Source organism: Pichia membranifaciens (assembly GCF_001661235.1).
Source record: "Pichia membranifaciens NRRL Y-2026 unplaced genomic scaffold PICMEscaffold_5, whole genome shotgun sequence".
NCBI lineage: Eukaryota > Fungi > Ascomycota > Pichiomycetes > Pichiales > Pichiaceae > Pichia > Pichia membranifaciens.
Window position 1 is genome coordinate 1249289 of NW_017566986.1, and position 22795 is coordinate 1272083.

Genomic DNA, 22795 nt, shown 5'->3' on the forward strand with positions numbered 1-22795 from the left:
GTAAGGAAATGAATCATCTGCATCACGTGCCCCGGCTCACAAGATTTTTTCTTTTTTTAAGATTTTTTTGTCTCTCTTTGTCCTTCTTGGGCACCCCAAAGGCTAAAACGGGGGAGGTGAAGAGGTGTTGAATTTCTTGCATTACAAGTCCGGAGCATTGTGTATTCGAAAACATAACATATAAGGTAGTGCAAAGATGGATCCGCTACCGACACCAAATGACAACACTGGCCTTTCGACGGCAATGTTTGGAGGGGCCATTTCTGGGATTGTTCAGACCGCTTTGACCTATCCTTTGGAATACTTCAAGACGATTTCACAAATTGAGAACAAGTCAATCATGCTCAAAGAGGCGGTAGTTCCTCATGATTCCATGCGGCCGTTATTTACCGGTTGTCTACCTCTTTCACTAGGAATGGCTTTGAAGTCTTCATCAAGAATGTTTATCTTCAACCAGTTTTCCAACTTCATGGCAGACGATGGTAAGACAAGTGCACCACGGGTGGTTGTTGCAGGTTTAATGACCGGTGTGTTGGAATCTTTTTGGTCGATTCCATTTGAAAACATCAAAGTTCGTATGATTGAGAACTCGATGATCAGATATGGTTTAAAAACGACACTGGATGAGGAAGTTCAACAACCGTCCAAGGTGAACACAGACAATGCCACTCAGAGTGCCAAAAAATCCATCAGAATATCAAACAGACCAAGCAGTTCAAACTCGGTAAAGGAAGTCGCAAAAGAGATGATCAAGCATCCGAGAATGAAGGCTTTGGAATACTATCATCACAATCCGTCATATACTTTCAGTAACATTGTACGTGAGATGTACGAGACGGGAGGCATATCTGCCTTCACGCAAGGTTCTACTATTACCTTACTTCGACAAGGTATGAACAGTATGGTTTGGTATAGCACGTATTCTTCTTTCCAGCAGCTAATAGATCCGAGTCGGGATTCCATCACCGAACTCGAGTTGTTGGCTATGGGGTTTGCATCCTCCATGGCAGTTGTTGGTGTGACACAGCCCATCGATGTGATCAAGACAAGAATGCAAACGAGAGATTACCGTATTGTCTACAAAGACTTGATGACATGCATAGCCTTAATTTTCTTCAAGGAGGGTGTTTCCAAATTTTGGAGTGGATCGGTGCCGAGGTTTGTCAAGGTCAGCTGTTCGTCAACTGTGACGTTGTTGACGTATGAGTATGTCACTAAGGCCGTCAACACCTTGTCCGAAATCAAGCCATTTGCGGCATAATAGAATGTACATATATAAAGAAGGTTTATAAGATCAATTTGGCCACCTTGATTCCCATCAAGCCATTCATGAGGAGAACATACTCACCATCCTGTAAATCTTTCACAGACACAACACCTTCGATGATGTGATTCTTGTCGATCAACCACTTCCTGATGACCCCATCCATGCATCCTGATGCAAGGTTGGGAGTTACCCACCTGAAGGAAACATCACCGGAAAGAGGATCTTTCTGTTGTCTCCAAAAGGCGACACTAGTGATAGATCCTTCGAGGACATTATTGTTATTATCTTGAAGTAAGACTTCCCTACGGTCACCGGGAACAATATTGAGCCTTGACCTAGCCATGTTGTACACATCTCTTTTAGTTGTCTTGAACGATGTGAAGGTCGAAGGTTGACTTTGTTCATGATCTAAGTAGAGGATCCATCCTGTCCAGGTTTGGAGGTAACCGGGTAAGGTTGAGGTGTGGTCTGTTGGGGCCTTTTGGAATTGGTGGTAATCAGGCACATCTGTTGTCAAGGTATTGGACTCTGGCAACGGAGCGTGCTCGATTCCATAGACTCCATCTTGGGAGACAATTATCTTAACCCTGTGAGCCAGCAATCGGTCTGCAGTTTCGAGTGCGTTTGTGAGATGTTCGAGCAGTACCGATGTTGTCAAATTGCCGGTGGGAAACTCAAAGTATTCTCCTGCTCTTCGGAGTTTGTCGACATGATATGACAGTAGGAAGAAGAAGGAGTGATGGAGTGGGGTTGCGTTGAGAGCGTCAAAGAGATCGAGTTTTCCCGTGTATGTGAGAGGGTCGTATCTGAGGGTGGTGAAGATGCTGAAACTGGAATCTTCCGAGAACGGCTTTGTCAGGTAACTCTGGGAGATTTCATCTGCGACAGATTCCAAGTGCTTGTGTGTTCCTCCAGACGTCATTGATATCTGTGGCTATGGTGGATATGTATGACAGGCCCCGTGCTGGAGTATGAAGGGGGCAGTGGTGATTGAGAAAGGTCCCGGAGGTTGGAGAGAAAAAGTGTGCGAGGGCACTAACGAGGGTACTGGGTAGAGATTGGTAGAGGGTGTTATCTATGACGTTACACATTACATAGGAGGTGGGACGGCCACCTCATGATACTTTGAGCTCTTGCTGTATCTGGGTGAGGATGTCGTGGAACGAGGCGAACTCCAAGTAGTTGATGCCATCCCGTTTGCAGATGTCTACGAGGTCGTGCCCCTGTTTTGCGAAGAGCAAGTCGCAGCTTCTGGCGGCGCTCACGTCGCTGACGCCGTCGCCGCAGTAGAAGAGGGTTCCCCTGGTAGCCGGGTCAGGGTAGTAGAGTGCTGCGGCATGCTGGATGCTCTGGTTCTTGTCGTGGCCGAAGCTGGAGTCGTCTCTGTAAACGATGTTCCAGGATCCGGCGCTGTTGGGGGACTCGACGTGGTTGGAGTAGACCTGGATGAACGGGTGGAGCTGTGGGCGGAGGAGCTTTTTGAGGAGCGTTTCGATGATGACGTCCATGCCGCTGGACACGACGATGAGCGGGATGTCGTTGGCGACGCACCACTCGATGGTGTCCGAGAAGCCCGGGTCGAGCTTGACGTTCTGGAGCAAGTACTCGATGCAGTGGGGCAGGGAGTGGCCGTTGGCGGCGACGGAGCCAAGCATGAGGGCAAACGCGTCCCGGAAGGAGAGGGAGCCGTCGAGGATCCTGTCGTTGAGCGCCATGCGCTGGGGGTGGCCCATGCCGAGGTTGTCGGTCAGAAGGTCGTTCGAGTCCTGGAGGGTGACGGTGCCGTCCCAGTCGGTGAAGACGATTGCACGGGGTGGGGTCATTGGCGGGTGTGTGGGTAGGTGGGTGTGTGGGTGGCTTGCGGTCGCTGGCCTGCGATCGGCGGCAGGAGTAGCCAAGGACAGGGCTGGGGCTGATAAGCGACGGCTGGAAAACATGTCAGGGCGAGGGGCGCACGCTTTTTCTGCGGCCGGGTTGCCACTGGACACGTCTACAACACCGAGCTGCGTGCCCGCCTGCCTGCTGGCCTGCTTGCCTGCTGGCCTGCTTGCTGGCTGCACCCTGGCACCACACCCCACACCATGAAGGACATCACCGTGATATCTGGCGGGACGGCAACCAACCACATCCTCGACGCGTTCCACCCCGACGACGGCTACACCGTCACCTACGTGCTGCCTGTGTCCGACAACGGCGGGTCCAGCTCAGAGATCCTCCGCGTGCTGGGCGGGTGTGCCATCGGTGACATCCGCTCCCGGCTTGTGCGCCTGATTCCCTCCGACCACCACGCCTGCGGCATCCGGGGGGTCCGCGACCTGCTCAGCTACCGCCTGCCGCTGGGCACCCACCAGGCCAAGTACGAGTGGTCCCAGCTGGTGGACGGCACGCACCCCATCTGGGGCCCCGTCGACAGCGCCCTCAAGGTGCTGCTGCTGTCCTTCCTCATCCACGTGGACATGGAGATCCACAAGCGCGCCCGCCTGGCCTTCCGCTTCGAGCTGGCCAGCGTGGGCAACCTGTTTCTCACGGGCGCCCGCCTGTTTTTCGGCGACCTGGACTCTGCCATCGAGCTCATCTGCCGCGTGTGCCGGCTCCACGAGCACGTCAGTGTGTGCGGCTGCCTCAACACCAACTTCACCTACCACATCGCCGCCATCCTCTGCAGCGGCGAAGTCATCCGCGGCCAGAGCCAGATCTCGCACCCGTCGCCGGCCCCGGCCGTGGGCCCGGCCGCAGACCCGGGCCAGCGGCCCCCCCGCGCGCAGCACAACCGCTCCGTGGAGGATCTCGTCGGCTCGTCGCTCGCGCACCCGGCCCCCGCCTCCGACGACCCCATCCACCCGTCCCTCGGCCGCTCCCAGCTCCACTTCGAGAAGGACGACCGCAACGTGCCCCCGCTCCCAAGCCCCATTGCGCGCCTCATCTACATCTCCCCCTACGGCGAGGAGATCCACCCGCGCGCCAGCCCGCGCACGCTTGCCGCCCTTGCCCGCAGCGACGCCATCGTCTACAGCATCGGCTCGCTCTGGACCAGCGTCGTGCCCGTGCTGCTGCTCCGCGGCGTGGGCGAGCAGGTGGTGCGCCGCCGCCCGCGCGGCCAGCCGCCCGTGCGCAAGGTGCTGCTGCTCAACAGCGACTCCGACCGTGAGACCCGCGGGCTCGACGGCGCGGGCTTCGTGCGCGTCGTGGTGGCCGCCGTCGAGTACTCGCTCGCGGGCGACACCGCCCGCGCGCCCGTCCCCGTCTCAGACGTCGTCTCGGACGTCGTCTACGCCGCCGACGGCGGCACCGCGCTCTCGCCCGCCGCCCGCGCCCAGCTCGAGCAGCTCGGCGTCGCGTGCCACGCTGTCCCCGGCACCCGCATGACCGCCCCCGCCGTCGCAGCGCTGCTGCGCGAGCTGCTCCCGGCATAGCGCCCGCCGGGGGGCCGGCCGGAGACCCGTCCGCGAACTTCTTTTACTGTGTAGAACAGAATGTCTTTCTATGTGCTCGCCGTCGGGACTGTCTCGCAAGAAAAACCCTCGCTCGCCCTCGTCCCCCTCTGTTGCGCTCCGCCGTCCCGCCGAGCCGCGGCCGCAGCTATAAAAGGAACGCCCCCCGCCCCTCCCCGCATCCCTCCTTCTCGGCCCCCGCCCGCCCCCCGCTCTGACAGTCTCTCCCTCTGCAACGCAAAATACACGGGCTGCACGCCCCCCACACAGCGCCGAGACGAGGCCGGCCCTCTGCTACGGCAGCGGGTCCGTGGCCCATGAAGTCTCTGGCACGGGGCGGCCGCCGCCGGGGCAACCCGGCGGCGCAGGAGCAGCCCCCGAAGAGCCACCGTCCGCCGGTCTTGGGTGCAGTGGGGTGTGATGGACCTGTCTTCGTGCAGCCACATGGGCCCGACTGCAAGGACCGCCGGCACATTCCTGTATCCGTAGTAGGCGTCTGCAGCCCTCGGCGGCCCCGGCCGCCGCCGCCGCCGCCGGGGCCCGGCCGATTGGAATTTCTCCACCCGTCATTCGGCGGCCGTTTCCCGTCAGCGCTCCGCTTTTTGCTCCACTCGTGCGATTTTCGTGCGCTTGTGTGCGGTTGCGTGAAAAAAATAGAAAAAGTGTCACTGTCAGGCCTCCTGGCTCGGGGACAAGGGTTCTGTAGGTGATCTGCCGCCCCTCTTGTTCGGAGCTCTCCGTCGTGTGCTTCTTGTTGCTCTTCTTCTCGTGTAGACGACTGCCTTCCTGGCTGCAGACCCACACACCACTGCTTTGCTCTTGGCTCCGTCCTTCCCGCCAGCCTCTGTCCTATACCCCAGCGTCCTTATCTCAGCGGAACCCTCCTAGCCCCGCCTCACACACTCCCGGAGCCGCAGAGCCGTACCAGCAGTCCCACCCACACACACACACACACACACACACATGACACTGGTTCTACGCAGATTCTTCTCCGTGGCACGGGCCGCAGCTGACGCTGCGGCCGCTCCGTCGCTAATCAAGCTCCACCCGGTCTCCCAGCTCAAGCAGAGACAGCTGCCGTCCTACGTCGGCCAGCCCAACTCGATAGTCAAGTCGCTCATCTGGACAACGCCGCCAAGCAACGTGCTCATTGTGAAAAAGCCGTGGCACTCCAAGGTTCTCGACGCAGCCATCACCTTCATCCAGCACCTCCACGAAAACTACCCCTCCGTCAACATCATCGTCGTTCCAGAGGTCGCAGAGGAACTCAACGCCATCGAGCAGACGGACACACGGCAAGGGGCGCCGGCGGCAGCATCAGCAGACGGCGCCGACAAGCAACCCATCAGCATCTTCACCGGCCCGCTCGACGACATCATCTCCAGAACAGACCTCATTGTCTCCCTTGGCGGCGACGGCACCATCCTCCGCGGTGTCTCCCTCTTCTCGAACACAACCGTCCCGCCGGTCCTGTCCTTCTCCCTCGGCACCTTGGGTTTCCTACTTCCCTTCGACTTCAACAACTACGCCGACGCATTCAAACAGGTGTTCGAGTCCCGCTCAAGCATCCTCAAGCGGGAGAGAATCGAGTGCCACATTGTCAAGTCGAACCCGGACTCGGCAGACCTCAGCCAGCAGCGCAAGGACCTCGAAACGTCCTACCAGAACACTCGCTCCCTTAATGCTCAAGAGGAAGTTGAACGTTTGAAACGCCTCTGCGCAGCCATGGACGCCCCCTTCGATAAGTTGACCGTATCCTCCGAGCTCAAGTCCTTGAAGAAGTTGAAAATCCATGCCATGAACGACATCGTCCTACACAGAGGCTCCCTACCGGGATTAGTCAACCTAGACGTCTACATCAACGGCAACTTCCTCACCCGCACAACTGCAGACGGTCTCATCTTCGCCACTCCAACAGGATCCACCGCCTACTCCCTCTCCGCAGGAGGATCCATAGTCCACCCAGTCGTCAAGTGCATCATGCTCACGCCCATCTGCCCAAGAAGTTTATCATTCCGGCCCTTGATTCTCCCTCTCAACTCGCATATATTGATCAAGGTCATTGGCAAAGAAAACGTCAAGATCGACTACTCCAAGTGCAACGCAAAGCTAAGCATAGATGGCATCCCGCAATTGAAAATGGTGCCTGGCGACGAGATTCACATCATCAGCGAAAGTGTCTCAAGACTCAATACCGTCAACGATGAGGATGATGACGTCGCCTCAGCCGCCACCATCTCTCCTCCTACCGTAGACGACTCTCCGGACACAGCAACTACCGGAAAAGACGTTCCAAGTAAGGTGAAGATCGTGGGCAGACGTTCCCCAAAGAGAACATCCGAAAGAAGCGGTGTTTGGTGTGTCGTCCAGAGCAAGGGCGACTGGGTGAATGGAATCAACGGAATGTTGGGATTCAACCTAGGCTTTAAATCTTCCAAATCGGATAAATGAGAAAAAAATCCACTTTTTTAGTTAAGCTATATTCTTTCCCGTTCTTATCAAATAGACTTTGCTCAGCTTTCACTTAATTCATTCTTTAGGTTACTTTTTTTTCGTTTCTTCTATTTTTATTATTTTTCCATTTCAAAAGGTTACGGATCATTTTTTTATGCTTCACGTTTTTTTCTAGCTCTTGACTCATATACATACAAACCGCATCATAAACGCTAACACACCTTAAAACACATCTCACGCACTATACTTAAATCAACAAACTTGTTTAAAACTAGAATATAGATATATACATATATATATGTTACACAAAATCAACAACCAAACAAAAAATTATGGATGAAAAGGAAAAACATTCATGGATCTGTATCCATTTTATCTTCGATGGGAACTTTAGCTTCGAATTTTTTTCCCTCAGCCGCCGTGACAGCAGCCGTATCGGTAATAGTAGTAGTATTCTCAGGTTCTGGCTTGCTTTCTGATTTTACACTTTCCTGCGTCACGTTTGCAACTGGGGCTATTGCAGGCGCCGTAGTTGTCTCCGTTGGAACCGCCGTCGTGGCAGCGGTAGTTGTCGTTGATTGCTCGAAAGCAGGTTCACTAGTAGTCATTGGAGTCGAATCCGATGTAGATAAAATCGCTGGCTTTGCATCAGTCATGTCAATGTCAATGTCCTTGTCCTTGACTTTGACAGCATCTTCATCGTGGTCAAAATATTCGTTTTCAGGCACCGTCATCTCATCCCGCCTCTTCTGACTTCCTCCTCTTGTGTCGATTGCCTCATTGCCATCTTCCTCAACGTCGTCTTCAAAATCCAAGATGTCTTTAGGCATTTCGTTCATCTGAACACTAGGTGCATGCTTCGCATTGTCCAAGTTGGTGAATATCTGGGTCATTATCCTGTTGAGGTATTCTGGTGTGTTCGCATTGTGCATGTTACTTGGACGCACCTCCAACTTGTAATCAGGTCCGTAGTACTCGAAGTAATCATTAAAAGGCAACTCAGGACCCAAGACTTTCTGGTTCAATAACCCGGTTTCGTAAGTCCACGTCCGTGAAACATTTCTCATTGTGTAACCACCACCTCCAAGAATCATCAGTGGCAATCCAAAAGATTTGATGTAGTTGATGCAGTTTGCATGGCCGTACATACTCAAATTAAAACATCCTAGACGGTCCCCAGAGAGAGAGTCTCCTCCACACTGGAAGACAATGGCACTAGGTTGATACCAATCGATGACACGCTTCATCACTGGCTCAAAGAGGTTCTTGTATGTTTGATCATCAATACCGTCTCTCAATGGAACGTTGATGGAATGGTACTTTCCTTTGCCGACACCAATATCACGTAGCTCACCAGTTCCTGGGAAGAACTCTCCATATTTGTGGAAAGACACAGTCATCACACGGTCGGTGGTGTAAAACGCCTCCTCAACACCGTCTCCATGGTGAACGTCGATGTCAATGTACAGGACTCTGGGGTGATATCTGAGGAGCTCAATGATACCGAGAACAATGTCATTCACGTAGCAGAATCCACTGGCTTCACTTTTCTTTGCATGATGCAACCCACCAGCATAGTTGATCGCAACATCGCACTTCCCCCTATTCAACCTGGCTGCTCCCTCCATCGATCCACCACCGGAAATCGAACAGTACTCAAACAACCCATCAAACACGGGACAATCGTCTCCGACGTTGAACTTCAACTGTTCCTTATTGAACATCTCTAAGTTGTCTGGTGTAACACGGGCAAGAAAGTCGACGTACTCATCCGTGTGGAACTGAGTCATCTCTTGTCTGGTGGCCGGTTTCGCCCGGTATATCTCCATCGACTTGTACAGCCCGTAGTTCATGATCAACGAGTGTGCCATTCTAATTCTGTGTGGCTTCATCGGATGTGCAGACCCATACGAGTAGTTCCCGACATCACTGTCGTAGAAGTACGCTATCCTCTTCTTGTCCTGTGGGTTCACCTTGATCTCGCCAAACGGCTTGTCTTCATACAACATGGATGCTAGATAAAAATTATATGTCGGTGTGTATGCGTGTGCGTGTGTGTTTTGTATATATATATATCTATATTGGTTGTGTCCTCCACTATATATGTCCGAATGCTCTATCTAGTTACACAAGGAAATGACTATCCCTTTCTTCTGCTTCTTTCGTATACATCATCCTTCATCAACACCTCAGAACAGAATCAACACCTCTCCTGGTCCTCCTCCTCAGCGTCTCAGCAGCCCGCGCTCGAGCTCGCCGCTCACTCTTTCGAGACGCTCCACAAGACGCAAGCCGCTGGCAACTTCGGTCTCGAGAGGGAAGCAGAGGCCGTTGGCATACAAATCGGCGTCCTCACATTGGCCCCCGACGTCGTAGCTATATGTGACCGGGAGTAGCCACTGCCACCAGTGCTGGCCCATCACGACCCGCCAATTTTCCCTCCAGCCTAAGTCGAAAACGTTTCCCACGTTGTGGCGACGACGGCGGTAACGCTGCATCTCGTAGCTCTCGATCGTAGTCTTATTGCGAAGCACCTGGTAGAGAGTGAAGCCAGTAAATAACGCCATGCTGAGGGTAAAGACCAGACCGAGACAGAAGACAAAGAGTACGTGGAAACTGAAGAGCTCCACGGACCATCTGTTGTTGACGAAGAACTGTACCAACACCCAGCAACTCACCCACGTCACCAGCACGAGATACACCTCGGAGTAAGCCAAAAACTGCATAAAGTACCTGTAGTTACGAAATCCGATGCATTCACCGAACCACGGACAGTGGTGGTCCATTCTCAAGATGCACCTCTCGCAGGCACTGCAGTGATGGCTCCGGTCGGGCTTCCAGCACTTGCACTTCGAACAAAACCTGAACCCGCCGTTACCCTTCACCATCATTGAATGAGACACAAACCGCTCCGGTGGGTGCATTGCTTCGCCCGCCATGTTCGAGTTTCCGTCCTCATCCTCACTGTACCCCGGCACAACAAGCATTGGAAACTCTGTCGGGCTTCCCGGACCAACGAATAACACACAGTAGTATGTCGTCAAGCACATTGCCCACACAAATGTAAGCACAATTCCAAAAAATACGCCGCTGCATCCTGCAAACGGCGGCAATAGAAGTATCACCTTGAACAAAACCGCCCAAAAAGACCATGTCACCAACAGCGTCACCGATACTCGGGGGAATACTTGAGAAACAACCCCCAAACAGTTGGTGAGCCTGCTCATTGTTCTCGTATAGCTAAGTAATTGTCCGATGCTAGCTTTCTATTGATGAAACAACCCTCTAAAGAATATTCACCAGCCTCTATTTGGCCTTCAGAGGGTGTGCTTACATACCTATCCATGTTGGAAAATCAACAATAGCTGAAAAGGGAAATTGTTATACGATGATTACATAATACATGCGATATTGTCTCTAAACATTGTAGAAGTTGCCCAAGATAAACTTCAGCAATCCGCCACTGAAAAACACTACCTCTCCGTCGAATGCTTTCACATCCATCTGATCCTCGTACTGCCAGATAAGAAGCTCGTCCAAGGTGACATTGAAAACGCCCTTCTCGCTGCTATTAGTCAGTTCTATAGTGAAATAGCCCGGTTTGTTGCAGCTAAAGACAACATTTACCCGGTTAAGCTTGGACGAACCAGTAAATCCAGTAAACCCTCCGCTGCTACCCATTGATTCAATACCATCTCCAACAGTTCTTATCACGCCTTTATCCATCAAATGTTTCAAGGTCATTTTATGTTGACCATAGAGAGCATTTCCAGATCCGTTCTTCGACTTGTGGAGAGCTTGGGCACGCTTTTTAATTCTCCGTCCAGATCTGCTGAACAACTTAGACAAAAATGCCTTACTCTGCTTACCACTCTCTTCGCTATCGGGATTATCTTCCTCATTTTGAACGCCCTTCATTAAATGCTCGTTCAATACTCCACGAATTGTATTTTCGTACTCCTCATACTTCTTTTGGTAGGTTCTGCTACGTCTCTTCAGTTCGGTCAACGTTTCAACAATCACAGCTTTTTCGGCATCACGGGATTCTTGCTGTTTCCTCTTATTACGAATTTCATTCGCAATATCATTGAGTAAATTCTGGTATCCATCTCTTTGCGAAATCATGCCGAGTTTCTCTAGCTCAAATATCAACTCTAGAGCATGCTTTTTCACCTGAGGAAAACTAGAGTTATGGATTTGATCAATCGACTTCTTTTCAAGTATTTGAACAGGTTGATCAGAATTGCGTTTTAATAATTTCTTTTCCTCTTTGACAATTTCTTTGAATTTCAGCTCATCTGCAGGTTCTATTTCACTAACTAGCAAATCAACCAAATCCTTACCATCTTGAACTTGGAGAATGTATATCATGTATTTCTTCACCTCAAGCATCATTGCCTCCCCGACAATTTTTTCGACTCCTTCCTCTTTGTCATCAACTAGCTTGATATTTGTGTAACCGTATTGATCGCAAGGCAACTTTCTGATACCCTTTTTCTTATCTATGCCTAGTGACTCTTCTATCTCCTTGATACTGTAATACAACAGATCACCATGGTCACCAAAAATCTCATTCAAAAATTCTTTCCAGATACATACCAATTCTCCAATGTCATCGTATTGTATTTTTAGAATCATATTCTCTTGGCTAGATTCAAGCATGATTTTTCTGTAACTAACATCAGTTAGTGGCACATCGATTAGCTCATTGATAAATTCTTTCATCTGGCCACTCAGCTCATCAATAAAAGGATTCAAGCTAATCAAATATGGGTATTGGTCGACATCAAAATGTCTCATCAAGACACATTGATTTAAAAGAATTGAAGCAAGTTCTATGTTTCTGGTTATGGTCTCGACAATAGCTAGATCATCACTGATTGCAAACAAATCGATTGAAAAATTTGCAGGGTTACGGAAAATGGGAAGCACATAACACTGAATGAATACTATTCCGACCATTTCTAAGTGATATGAGTCAGAAACATTTTTATTCGACTTCAATGCTTCATAAAATTCACGACATAGGCATTTGATGTAGATAGGAATACTAGAGACTATTTTCTTCAAATATTTAAAAATTTCGTAGACGGATGCTCTTAAATTTTGCATGTTCTTCACATATTCTTTTTCAACACATGAAATATCGAGCGGTTCAAGGTTTCCAACATCGACATTTATTTTCTGTGCCTCTGTAATTTTATCTGATGATTCTACCAAGTTGCTAAATATCTTCCAAGGATCGCATTCAAATGATACTTCATCATCAGAGGTTATTAAAAACACGGCATCACCTAGTAAGGTTTTTGTAAGTGTTCTTTGCGGAGGAAGATTGAGGTACGCATGTAATAAAAGTTCCCAGTACTTGACGTCAGAATTTTCTAATTCCCGCCTTCTCTTTATCATTCTTTTATAGCTATCATCAGATAACCTAGAAATGTGCAAATTGAAAGTGCAGATAATGAGCTTAACGTATAAACATTCTTCTCGAGTTTGTTCTGCAACAGCATTGGTATCATTATCACGATAGTTAAAACACTTCAAGATCCAATCCTCAATGTGGCCATGCGAAAACTCAACCAAGTCACCAGTCATTTCAATATAGTTCAAAACTCTAGCCCAATATTCTGGTTTTGCTTGGAGGATGTAGAAAAAGCTCCCAATACATTCGTTCAAAAGGTCAGATTCTCTCTTGGTTATCACCTCAGTATTGACATCATTACTGAACTTTGAGTTGTTACCCCCAATGATATCTTCCACATCAATTAGCTTTGTAAGAACAGCATTTCCTGCATTGACATTATTTTTCAATCCGCCTTCAACATTCTTAATGTTGATTCCATTCTTTCTCAAAATTTCTACCTTTGTTTTTAGTTTGGACAGCTTTTTAAGTTCTTCTTTGACATGGTTCTTTTCTGACTTGATCTCTTCCCTCAATTTCATGATATCTAGCTCTTCTCTTGTTGTTTTCTCAGCCTCGAGTCCTCCAAGTACCCCAATAAATTTCTTAACGGCCCTGACAGGTGGATTCTTTTCTTCAATCAAAGTCTTATAATCCTGTACACCATGCAATCCCCGGATAATAGCTTGTAAACGGCATATTTTGATTAGATTTTCAGGTTTTTGAAACCATGCTTCTCTGTCCCTTATACGTGTTCTAACAAGAAAACCACGAATTTCACTTTGTAAATTTATGACGGAACCAGCAGAATCACATATATCTTCAATCAAACAATCATGATCTACTCGGGATTCAATTCCCCGCAATATACTTTGAAGGGTGATGATCTCATTTTGAGAGTTTGATAGTTCTTTTCTCAACTCTTTGTAAGTTTTTCGGATCAGCACACCTTTTGCCAAAGCCACAAAGCTTAAGAATGTCTGTTCGTTATCATAAATTTTATCAATAAATTTATTCAAGCGCTTTCTAGTCAAAGCACCTCTAATATGAGATTGTAATTCAGTTACATCATCCTTGGCATTATCCAGTTCAGCCATTTGTTCAGTAGTAACAATATCATCCATATTTTGATTAGCCTTTGAATCTTTGAATAGCACAGTATTAGTTGAAGATACTCTGCTTTCAGATGGTATAACAAATTCACTCAAGCTAACCTTTGTTGGTGAATGCTGCAGTCTCGAGAGTGATTTTTTTTCTTTGGGTGGAGTCAAAGGTTCCTCAATTGGAAGGTTAGGTATGTACTTTGCGTTTTCTCTTCGTGTCTCTTTTCTTCTTGGTACTTTTCCGGGTTCAGGTAGTTCATAACGTTCCTGTAGTCCATATACAGGTTTTTTCCTCGGAGACTTTCTACTGCTTTCATGCAGGTCCTTTGATGAGTGTCTTCTTGATGGGGCAGTTGGAATATCGAACTGTTCAAATAATTCGTTCTCATCATATGGAGCAATTAGTGGGTTTTGGTCATCATTGGCATGGCTGACACGCTTTGGTTTGACCTTGGCTTTTTTTGTTGGTGAATCAAGTATATTAACATTCTTACGGGAAAATGTTTCATTATTGTCAGTTTTACTGGTGAACAATTTTTTCCTGAAATAGCTTTTGTCTTTAATCTTTGTTCTGGTCAAATCACCTCGTATGACTGATTGTAACTTTATGACTAAGTTCATTTCATGGAGTAAGAATTTTCTGATTTCCCAATATTTTTGCCTCATGAACATACCTCTAATAGATGACTGTAAATTTGAAATATCAGTTTGATTTTCACGGAGACTTGATAAGTTCTTGAGGAGCTCACCATGCCTCCTCTTGTTCTTCAGAATTGTTTTCATCATCTCTGAGTTCCCGTATTCATTTAAAGAAGACAAATCTAAAGCATCAATATCGATAAAAGCGTCAGTTGTCACAACCGTATTCTTCTTTCTAAGGTTGAGTTTTTGACGAACCATAATACCACGACATATTGATTGGAATGATATAACAGAACTAGTATTACCCTTCAAAATGGCTTTTGTAACAAACAGATCAAAACGTAAAAGATATCCACGGGCTAAGGATTGTAATCTAATTAAATCTTCATCTGGAGAGGATGGCTTATGGGAGTCTGCCGTTTGAGGAGGCGTTATTAACGAAGATTTTGCAAAGCCGTTATTGTACAAATGCACTTTCTCATTATTGAATGATACTTCTGTTAAGATACCACCTAAAAGCTCTCGTTCTTCCTCATCAATTAAAAACTGATATTTTTTTTGTATCTCTGAGATTGAATGAACTGAGGGCATTGATGGTATCATGGAGGATTTGTTGAAGAGGAGACGTGCATCACGCGTATACTCTTGGTCTTTTGCTGAAGGTGGAAGTATGATTGGAGAGGAGGGAGAGGAAGGAGAGGACATAGTTGAAGAAGAAAAGTTATCTCCTGAAGATCCATGCCCCCCCTCCTGGGTATCAGATAAGCCTAAATCTAGGTCAGTTTTATCAAAGTCAAGGCTCAATAGAGATTTGTCGTTATTGTCAGAGACTGACAAGAGAATCTCATCGGGCTCTTCAGCGGATGATTTAGGTTCAAATATCACATCTGAGGAAGCTTTTGAGGTATTCTCCACTTCAGGAGTTTTCTCCTTGTTGGACTTGTTTTGCGGTATCTGAACCAACTGGAGCTTTCTAATGTCATCACCAACATTTACCCTGACCGCTTCGTCAAAACCTTCCACATACTTCCGGCCTAAGGTACCTCCAAATCTGCCAACTTTATGTTTGATTTGTTTCAGCTTGTCAACGTTAACATTCAAAGCTAGCAACGTCTTTGACACTTCTTCGCCTTCTGCAAGCTTTTCCACTGGAGCAGACCTACCAAGCATGGCCATTAGACAGCTGAGCGCATGTAAGCAAGCAATTACTTTTGGTATATCCTTTTTTTCGTAGAGATCGTTAGTTTCGAAAATAAAGAGGGACGGAAGCTTTACTCGGCGAGAAAAGTCTAAAAACTGCACAATATTCTCAATGTACTTGAATTGTTTGGTGGTCATTTTGTAGTTTATAGGTTCATCCCCTGCACTTGAGGGCTTGAGACCTGTGTAAACTCTTTTGATGTGCTCGGGATCAAAGTGTTGAGCAATTTGCGCTAACAAGATACCATTGGAAAGATAGTCGGGAAATTGATCTATATCAGAGTTCTCCAACAGTAGGTCGACGCTCAATAAGTTTTCAATCCAATTTTTTATCTCAACCATTCGGCATACATATGCAGCCAATTTCAGGTTATCCCGATCAGTGTCAAGCCATGTTTTGATGGCAATGGAGGAAGGTGTTGTCAAATTCTTGTTTATATTTTTCGTGCTAAAGGTCTTGGGTAAGACGCTACTAGTCTTGGAGTTTGAGACTGCCTCTTTTTTGTTCGGCACAGGAGAAAAGTGTTCCAATCGGGATTGGATATCTTTCAATTTATTCAAATTCTTTTTCGATGGTGAATTGGACATTGCGTTATTTATGACCCCCATTCTGTTGATTTCACTCTTGGACAGTTTATCCGATTCGATGTTTGTCTCCTGCTGTTTAACGAAGACGTTTCTTCTGTCCTTGATAGATTTGTTATCAGGCCGTGGAGTAAAATCAAGAGCACGATTTTCCTTGGATTCCTGCTCCTTGGCCTTAATCATCTGCTGGACCGATGTAAGGGGTCTTTCGCTTTTTTTGATGGGAGAAGCGGTGGGAGAAACAAGAGTCTTTTTGGAAGCAGTCTCGTTGTCATTAATCTGTTTTGGTTTCAAAACCGGAATGACATCACCACCTTCATCGGCAGAAATGCTGTTTAAAAACGCAGCTGCCTTGGTGACCTTTGGCGACGACATAACAGGCTGTTTGAGAGCAAGTTCTGTGGTACAGGGAGGTTCTGTTGCCAGGCCGCTATCCCGTTATACAAGCATTACACAAAGAAGCTTTAGTCGTGTCTGAAACGAATGTTTGTTTACGTTTGGATCGATATGGCGACAAGCTCGAAAAACAAGAAAAAAACATAAAGGAGTCGATCGGCTCAAAATTTGGATTTTTGATCCTATATGGGAGCCGAGTGGAGCCAAGTGTGAGCTGTCGAGAAGAAGTAAAGGGAGTCTTTCTCTTTTACAACCGTGGTTGATGTGACAAAACCGTCGTGGTTATCACAAATGGTCAGTATCAGCAGACCATCAAAAATCAGCCTAGCTGCTTTTCCCTAGACACTTTCCCCCCATTCCCCCACGTGGATCTTTTCTCCCAGAGGTGCCTTTCTTGTACGCATCAAAGTTACTTGTTCACATATGTACACAAAGCCCGATAACTACGGAGAAAAGCAAACGGGATTAAGTGTCTCTGTAAAACATTAGCAGGGTTGTTATCAATACGTAACAAATTTTTGTATGCCCAAACGGTGGGCAGAGCCTATCAGCATGGCACATCACAATAGGGGTGTCGGAAATAGAATGGACATAAGCAGAGCGCCATGAAAATAATAAAGTCGGTCGGTGAATGTTAGACTCCGAGGTATAATGGAATTAACAGGGCTCTACCCCCGTTTATAATTAATAATGTATGGCTTTAAAATCGCAATATAAGAAGGGCACTTATCCGGGGTATAGCTGTTGTAGTAAGAGCAATGACCACGAGAACGTTTCATCATATTAAATCCTAATATTGTAGCATTGACCACTATAATTAAATACTATGGCAAACACTACTGTTTTAGTCACCGGCGGAACCGGTTTTATTGCAACACACGTTATTGACAAGCTCTTGGCTAAGAAGTACAATGTCATCAGCACTGCAAGATCTGAAGCAAAGTACTCTCCTTTGTTGAAAAACTTCAAAGCAAAGTATCCTGAGGGAACACTTATTTACGAGGTCGTCCCCGAAATTTCTGCCGATAATGCGTTTGACGAAGTTTTGAAGAAGCATCCCGAGATCACCATTGTCTTACACACTGCTTCTCCAGCTTCATTTGGTTATGACCTGCCTCTTGAAGACGCCTACTTGAAGCCGGCAGTCAATGGGACTTTGAGCATCTTGGAGGGGATCAAGAAGTATTCCCCTCAGGTCACCAATGTTGTGATCACCTCTTCTATTGTTGCGATGGCGGACACCAAAGCCAGTTTTTCGGGCCAGGACTGCTCTCATGTTACACTCACAACTGATATGTGGAACCCTCTTACCTGGGAAGAAGTTAAAGACCCAATGGAAGCATACGCTGCGTCGAAGAAGTATGCCGAAAAAGCTGCCAGAAAGTTTTACGAAGACGAAAAGCCAAGCTACAAATTTGCGACCGTCAACCCGCCATTGGTCGTCGGACCACAGGTCTTCGACGACTTGGTTACGAAGCAGATGAATTCTTCAAATGAGATGGTCAACATGGTAACAAAGCTTCCACCATCCACCGAACCTCAAACCTCTTTCCCAGCTATCACAGTTGATGTCAGGGACATCGCTGAATTCCACGTTCTAGCATTCGAAAAAGAAAAGCTAGCAGACGAAAGAATCGCCGTTGCGTCATCTGCTTGTATTGGCCAAAGATTCTTGAACATCCTAAACGATAACTTCCCTGAGTTGGACGGTAAGATCTGCAAGGGTGACTATGCCAGTGTTGACAAGTTGGAGGATAAAATGTGTCCTAGATACGACTATAGAAATATTATCGAAAAGGCCGGTGGCTACGATTTTATTCCATTAGAGACGTCCGTCATCGACTTGTTCAAGCAGTACTTAGCCAAGTATAGCATTCCTTAATTGACATTTTTGTACCACTTCGTCTTGTGTAATAATGTCCAATCTGAACTAACTTTCCAAAGTCCGATCTATAGTCTTTTGAAAACAGAAGAGCACGTGATTTGCTGACGTAAACGTAATTTTTTGCCTTCCTGTCCGGCCCCGTTTTTTCTAATTTCTTCCATGGAAGGTTCTAGTACAAAAAATCGGCCTCCCTGGAAATGAAATAAGGACGAGCCACCTCAAAAGTTCTCGATTTTTCCACCAACGCCAAAACCGCCATTTTTCTTCCACTTTTGCCCATGCCACCACCACCGGAGTGCTTAATTTATAAGTTGGCCTCTTGTCCACTTTCTTGGCCGATCTCAGCCCTCTTTCGCTTTGTTTGTTCTCTTCGCCCTTCTGTTTCTCCCTTTCAGGTAACGAAGAACAAACTTTTATTTCTTGGAATATAGTTTATACACTTCTTGTATATCACATCGACCCACATATACATCCATATAGCCAAAATGTCGAAAACTGAATCATATGAGTTCCAAGCTGAGATTTCTCAGCTTATGTCTCTTTTCATTAACACTGTTTACTCGAACAAGGAAATCTTTTTGAGAGAGTTGATCTCCAATGCATCCGATTCTCTTGATAAGATTCGTTATCAATCATTGTCTGATCCAAAGGTGTTGGAGTCTGAGCCAGAACTTTTCATCAGAATCACTCCTAAGCCAGAAGAAAAGGTTTTGGAAATCAGAGATTCCGGTATTGGTATGACCAAGGCGGAATTGGTCAAGAACTTGGGTACTATTGCAAAGTCTGGTACTAAGGCTTTCATGGAAGCTTTAACTGCAGGTGCTGATGTTTCGATGATTGGTCAGTTCGGTGTCGGTTTCTACTCTGTTTTCTTGGTTGCTGACAAGGTCCAAGTTATCTCCAAGTCCAACGACGACGAACAATACATCTGGGAATCCAACGCCGGTGGAAAGTTCACTGTCACCTTGGATGAAACCAATGAAAGAATTGGTAGAGGTTCCATCATCAGAATCTTTTTGAAGGAAGACCAGTTAGAATACTTGGAAGAAAAGAGAATCAAGGAGGTCGTCAAGAAGCACTCCGAGTTTGTCGCTTACCCAATCCAATTGGTTGTCACCAAGGAAGTTGAGAAGAAGGTTGAGGAAGAAGAAGAAAAGAAGGAAGAAGAAACTGAAGGCGACGACGAAAAGAAGCCAAAGGTTGAAGAAGTGAAGGATGAAGAAGACGAAAAGAAGGAGGAAAAGACTGTCAAGGAATTGGTTACTGAGACTGAAGAATTGAACAAGACCAAACCTCTTTGGACCAGAAACCCTTCTGAAATCACTCAAGATGAATACAACGCTTTTTACAAGTCCATCTCCAACGATTGGGAAGACCCATTGGCGGTTAAGCACTTCTCTGTTGAAGGTCAACTAGAATTCAAAGCTATCTTGTTTATTCCAAAGCGTGCTCCGTTCGACTTGTTCGAGTCTAAAAAGAAGAAGAGTAACATCAAGTTGTACGTTAGAAGAGTTTTCATCACCGATGATGCTGATGAGTTAATCCCAGAATGGTTATCTTTCGTCAGAGGTGTTGTTGATTCCGAAGATTTGCCATTGAACTTGTCTCGTGAAATGTTGCAACAAAACAAGATCTTAAAGGTCATCAGAAAGAACATTGTCAAGAAATGTATTGAAACTTTCAACGAAATCTCCGAAGATAAGGAACAATTCGACAAGTTCTACCAAGCCTTCTCTAAGAACATCAAATTAGGTATTCACGAAGACCCACAAAACAGATCATCTTTGGCTAAGTTGTTGAGATTTAACTCAACTAAGTCTTCCGAAGAAATGACTTCATTGTCTGACTACGTCACTAGAATGCCAGAACAACAAAAGAACATTTATTTCATTACTGGTGAATCATTAAAGGCTGTTGAAAAGTCTCCATTTTTGGATGCTCTAAAGGCTAAGGGTTTCGAGGTCTTGTTCCTTGTTGACCCAATTGATGAGTACGCTATGAACCAATTGAAGGAATTCGAAGACAAGAAGCTTGTTGATATCACTAAGGATTTCGAATTAGAAGAAACTGAAGATGAAAAGAAGAAGCGTGAAGAAGAAATCAAGGAGTTCGAACCATTAACTAAGGCATTAAAGGATATTCTTGGTGACCAAGTTGAAAAGGTTGTTGTTTCCCACAAATTGGTTGACTCTCCAGCTGCTATCCGTACTGCCCAATTTGGTTGGTCCGCTAACATGGAAAGAATCATGAAGGCACAAGCTTTAAGAGACACCTCAATGTCTTCTTACATGTCCTCTAAGAAGATTTTCGAAATCTCTCCATCTTCCCAAATCATCAAGGCATTAAAGACCAAGGTTGAAGAAAATGGTCCAGATGACAGAGTCGTGAAGAACTTGACCACTTTGTTGTACGACACTGCATTGTTGACCTCTGGTTTCTCACTTGAAGAACCAACATCATTCTCAAAGAGAGTTAACTCTTTAATTGCATTAGGTTTGAACATCGAAGACGATGACGAAGAGGCTGATGTCGATGCTGCTCCATCTGACAAGCCAGCTGCTGCTGAAGAAGCTGAATCTGCTATGGAAGAAGTCGATTAAAAAAGTACAGCACGGCTTTCATGTAGATTTATATCAGGGTAATCTAGTTAATGTTTGATAATAATTTAAATTCGTTTCAATTTTATAATAATGTTTATACAGTCATAAGAAAATCTGGCCTCGTTCAGATTATCGTGTTTCTCCGGATTGTCCATTCCGTCTGCTGATGATTTTTAGGACCATAATTTTCAATCATCATCGTTCAAGGGTCAATCTGGTAGCGCTAAATCCCCATTGCAGTGCATAAAAGTAGCATGCAATTCATGATTGTTCGTAGAGCAACATATATGCTGCTTTCCCATCGGCAAGTACGCTATTTTCAGAAACTTCGGTTACTTTACTATCACTAATCCTCCAATATGGTTTATTGATAACACTTAGCAACTTTTTATGTTTTCTCCTAATATTTTTTTGGCTATGAATTATTCTGCTGTTCTGAGATCTATCGTTTCCACAAACAATAGCTGGAGAATCATTCGAGTACTCTCCCTCCCGTACTTTATAAAACTGAGGCTTCTTTCGATAGCATTCGTAATGACCAAAAGAGGGAGTCCCCTTATGTCGAATCACGCTTCGCAAGGTATAGATAACCGGGTCAGAATTTTCTCTCGTTGTGAATTCTAGTGTAGGTGGGAATTCTATAGTGCATGCATTTCTCCAGGATTGAGAATCTTCAAACATCGATCTGGATAAATGGATGGGAAGGATTTGTGGAAACTCAATAAAATCAGTCTGTCTATGCACAGTTGTCTTTAAGTTTTCGTGTTGTAAGCCCAGATTAGAAAAGATTATTGCTTTGTAAGCCTGGTGCTCACTAAGCTCGTCATTGATTACAAGACTCCTCGTCATCAGTCGATCCTGTACCTCTAGCAGAAAGCTCTTTTGGTCTGGCGTCAACTGCAAATTACTCTGATTGAATAGTATGTGCTTTATCATGCATATAAAGCATGAAAAGCCTTCAATTACCTCAGAGTTACTTCTTTTAATCATTGTTTCCAAAGACGAGTGGGAGGACTGCGGCGTCGTCAATTCCAACATCATCATCGGGTTTTTGATCGGAAATGATGTTTCCTTGCAATTCATACAGCAAAGTTTAGACTCAATAACTGAGCTAAATGGGAATTGTGGTGGTTTCGTTATTGTTTTCTTTAGCTCATCGTCTGATGTTGAAATAAAAGAAAAGAACTTGAGATATTCTTCTTCAAGCGTATCGATGAGGAGCAACAACAATTCGTGAGAATCGTGCTGTGCTCTCGAAATTTTTCCCTGGTGTATTGTCTCAAGGAGGTGAAGCAACGTCCAAACTGACATGGTTGTCTTGCTATATACCGGTTTTTGAAGTTTTTCGAGTATGTCAATTAGAGCCAAGTGTAGGGGCATCGGATATCGTACTATGGACTGCGGAAGGGGATATTCAATCATTGCAGTAAAGTAAATGTTCAGTTTTTTCAGTGGAACAAGGGCTTGTATCGTAGAGTTAGCAAAACAGTCGTTGCCAGTATTAGAAAATCCGATAGTGTTTTTGTCGGGTCTTTTACATTTTTTCAGTAGTTTGTTGCCTTCAAACGAAGAGCTAAGAGCTAGTATTGTAGGACTCACTACATAAGTAGCTGTCAAAAATGCCAAGCATGAAATCAGGAAGGTTGGTTTTTTGTAATTTTCAGTAACGGCCAAAACTGTAATTTTTAATGTTTGAGTTGTAAATGAAAAAATGATGTCTATCCAACCAAATAATCTGTTTGAGCCAGCCCGACCCATCGTCCCAGCTCTAGTACCCAGTATCGAGTTGAATAATTCATTAACGTAGTTACCAATCATTATTATTATATCA

The 22795-nt window shown here is 46.1% G+C and overlaps 11 protein-coding genes across 11 annotated transcripts; 5 read left to right on the top strand and 6 right to left on the bottom strand.

Moving 5' to 3' along the window:
• Positions 1-196: 196 nt before the first annotated feature.
• Positions 197-1261, top strand: PICMEDRAFT_74195 (hypothetical protein; the record flags this gene model as incomplete). The annotated part of the gene is made up of 1 exon (XM_019164703.1): positions 197-1261. The coding sequence occupies one exon, from the start codon at positions 197-199 to the stop codon at positions 1259-1261; it is 1065 nt and encodes a 354-aa protein (XP_019016548.1).
• Positions 1262-1286: 25 nt separating this feature from the next.
• On the bottom strand, positions 1287-2189 carry PICMEDRAFT_74196 (hypothetical protein; the record flags this gene model as incomplete). Its single annotated transcript, XM_019164704.1, has 1 exon — positions 1287-2189. The coding sequence occupies one exon, from the start codon at positions 2187-2189 to the stop codon at positions 1287-1289; it is 903 nt and encodes a 300-aa protein (XP_019016549.1).
• Positions 2190-2382: 193 nt separating this feature from the next.
• Positions 2383-3090, bottom strand: PICMEDRAFT_74197 (hypothetical protein; the record flags this gene model as incomplete). Its single annotated transcript, XM_019164705.1, has 1 exon — positions 2383-3090. One exon carries the CDS (start codon positions 3088-3090, stop codon positions 2383-2385), a length of 708 nt encoding a protein of 235 aa, XP_019016550.1.
• A 264-nt stretch (positions 3091-3354) lies between these two features.
• PICMEDRAFT_27772 (hypothetical protein) lies at positions 3355-4485 on the top strand (the record flags this gene model as incomplete). The annotated part of the gene is made up of 1 exon (XM_019162513.1): positions 3355-4485. A coding segment is annotated over one exon (1131 nt), but the record flags the coding sequence as incomplete, so codon positions are not given.
• A 932-nt stretch (positions 4486-5417) lies between these two features.
• Positions 5418-7187, top strand: PICMEDRAFT_17904 (hypothetical protein). Its single transcript, XM_019161801.1, has one exon. It carries the CDS (start codon positions 5662-5664, stop codon positions 7147-7149), a length of 1488 nt encoding a protein of 495 aa, XP_019016552.1. The 5' UTR covers positions 5418-5661; the 3' UTR covers positions 7150-7187.
• A 318-nt stretch (positions 7188-7505) lies between these two features.
• PICMEDRAFT_74199 (hypothetical protein) lies at positions 7506-9161 on the bottom strand (the record flags this gene model as incomplete). The annotated part of the gene is made up of 1 exon (XM_019164706.1): positions 7506-9161. The coding sequence occupies one exon, from the start codon at positions 9159-9161 to the stop codon at positions 7506-7508; it is 1656 nt and encodes a 551-aa protein (XP_019016553.1).
• A 216-nt stretch (positions 9162-9377) lies between these two features.
• On the bottom strand, positions 9378-10379 carry PICMEDRAFT_74200 (hypothetical protein; the record flags this gene model as incomplete). Its single annotated transcript, XM_019164707.1, has 1 exon — positions 9378-10379. One exon carries the CDS (start codon positions 10377-10379, stop codon positions 9378-9380), a length of 1002 nt encoding a protein of 333 aa, XP_019016554.1.
• A 95-nt stretch (positions 10380-10474) lies between these two features.
• On the bottom strand, positions 10475-16882 carry PICMEDRAFT_172260 (hypothetical protein). Its single transcript, XM_019161518.1, has one exon. The coding sequence runs from the start codon at positions 16456-16458 to the stop codon at positions 10570-10572; it is 5889 nt and encodes a 1962-aa protein (XP_019016555.1). The 5' UTR covers positions 16459-16882; the 3' UTR covers positions 10475-10569.
• A 423-nt stretch (positions 16883-17305) lies between these two features.
• On the top strand, positions 17306-18361 carry PICMEDRAFT_60183 (hypothetical protein; the record flags this gene model as incomplete). The annotated part of the gene is made up of 1 exon (XM_019163413.1): positions 17306-18361. One exon carries the CDS (start codon positions 17306-17308, stop codon positions 18359-18361), a length of 1056 nt encoding a protein of 351 aa, XP_019016556.1.
• Positions 18362-18667: 306 nt separating this feature from the next.
• Positions 18668-21166, top strand: PICMEDRAFT_17913 (hypothetical protein). Its single transcript, XM_019161803.1, has one exon. It carries the CDS (start codon positions 18850-18852, stop codon positions 20962-20964), a length of 2115 nt encoding a protein of 704 aa, XP_019016557.1. The 5' UTR covers positions 18668-18849; the 3' UTR covers positions 20965-21166.
• Positions 21167-21225: 59 nt separating this feature from the next.
• On the bottom strand, positions 21226-22782 carry PICMEDRAFT_74204 (hypothetical protein; the record flags this gene model as incomplete). The annotated part of the gene is made up of 1 exon (XM_019164708.1): positions 21226-22782. One exon carries the CDS (start codon positions 22780-22782, stop codon positions 21226-21228), a length of 1557 nt encoding a protein of 518 aa, XP_019016558.1.
• Positions 22783-22795: the final 13 nt, after the last annotated feature.

Excerpts from the sequence above, each read along its gene's own strand:
- PICMEDRAFT_17904 (XM_019161801.1), top strand. The coding sequence starts at position 5,662 with ATGACACTGGTTCTACGCAGATTCTTCTCCGTGGCACGGGCCGCAGCT.
- PICMEDRAFT_172260 (XM_019161518.1), bottom strand. The coding sequence starts at position 16,458 with ATGTCGTCGCCAAAGGTCACCAAGGCAGCTGCGTTTTTAAACAGCATT.
- PICMEDRAFT_17913 (XM_019161803.1), top strand. The coding sequence starts at position 18,850 with ATGTCGAAAACTGAATCATATGAGTTCCAAGCTGAGATTTCTCAGCTT.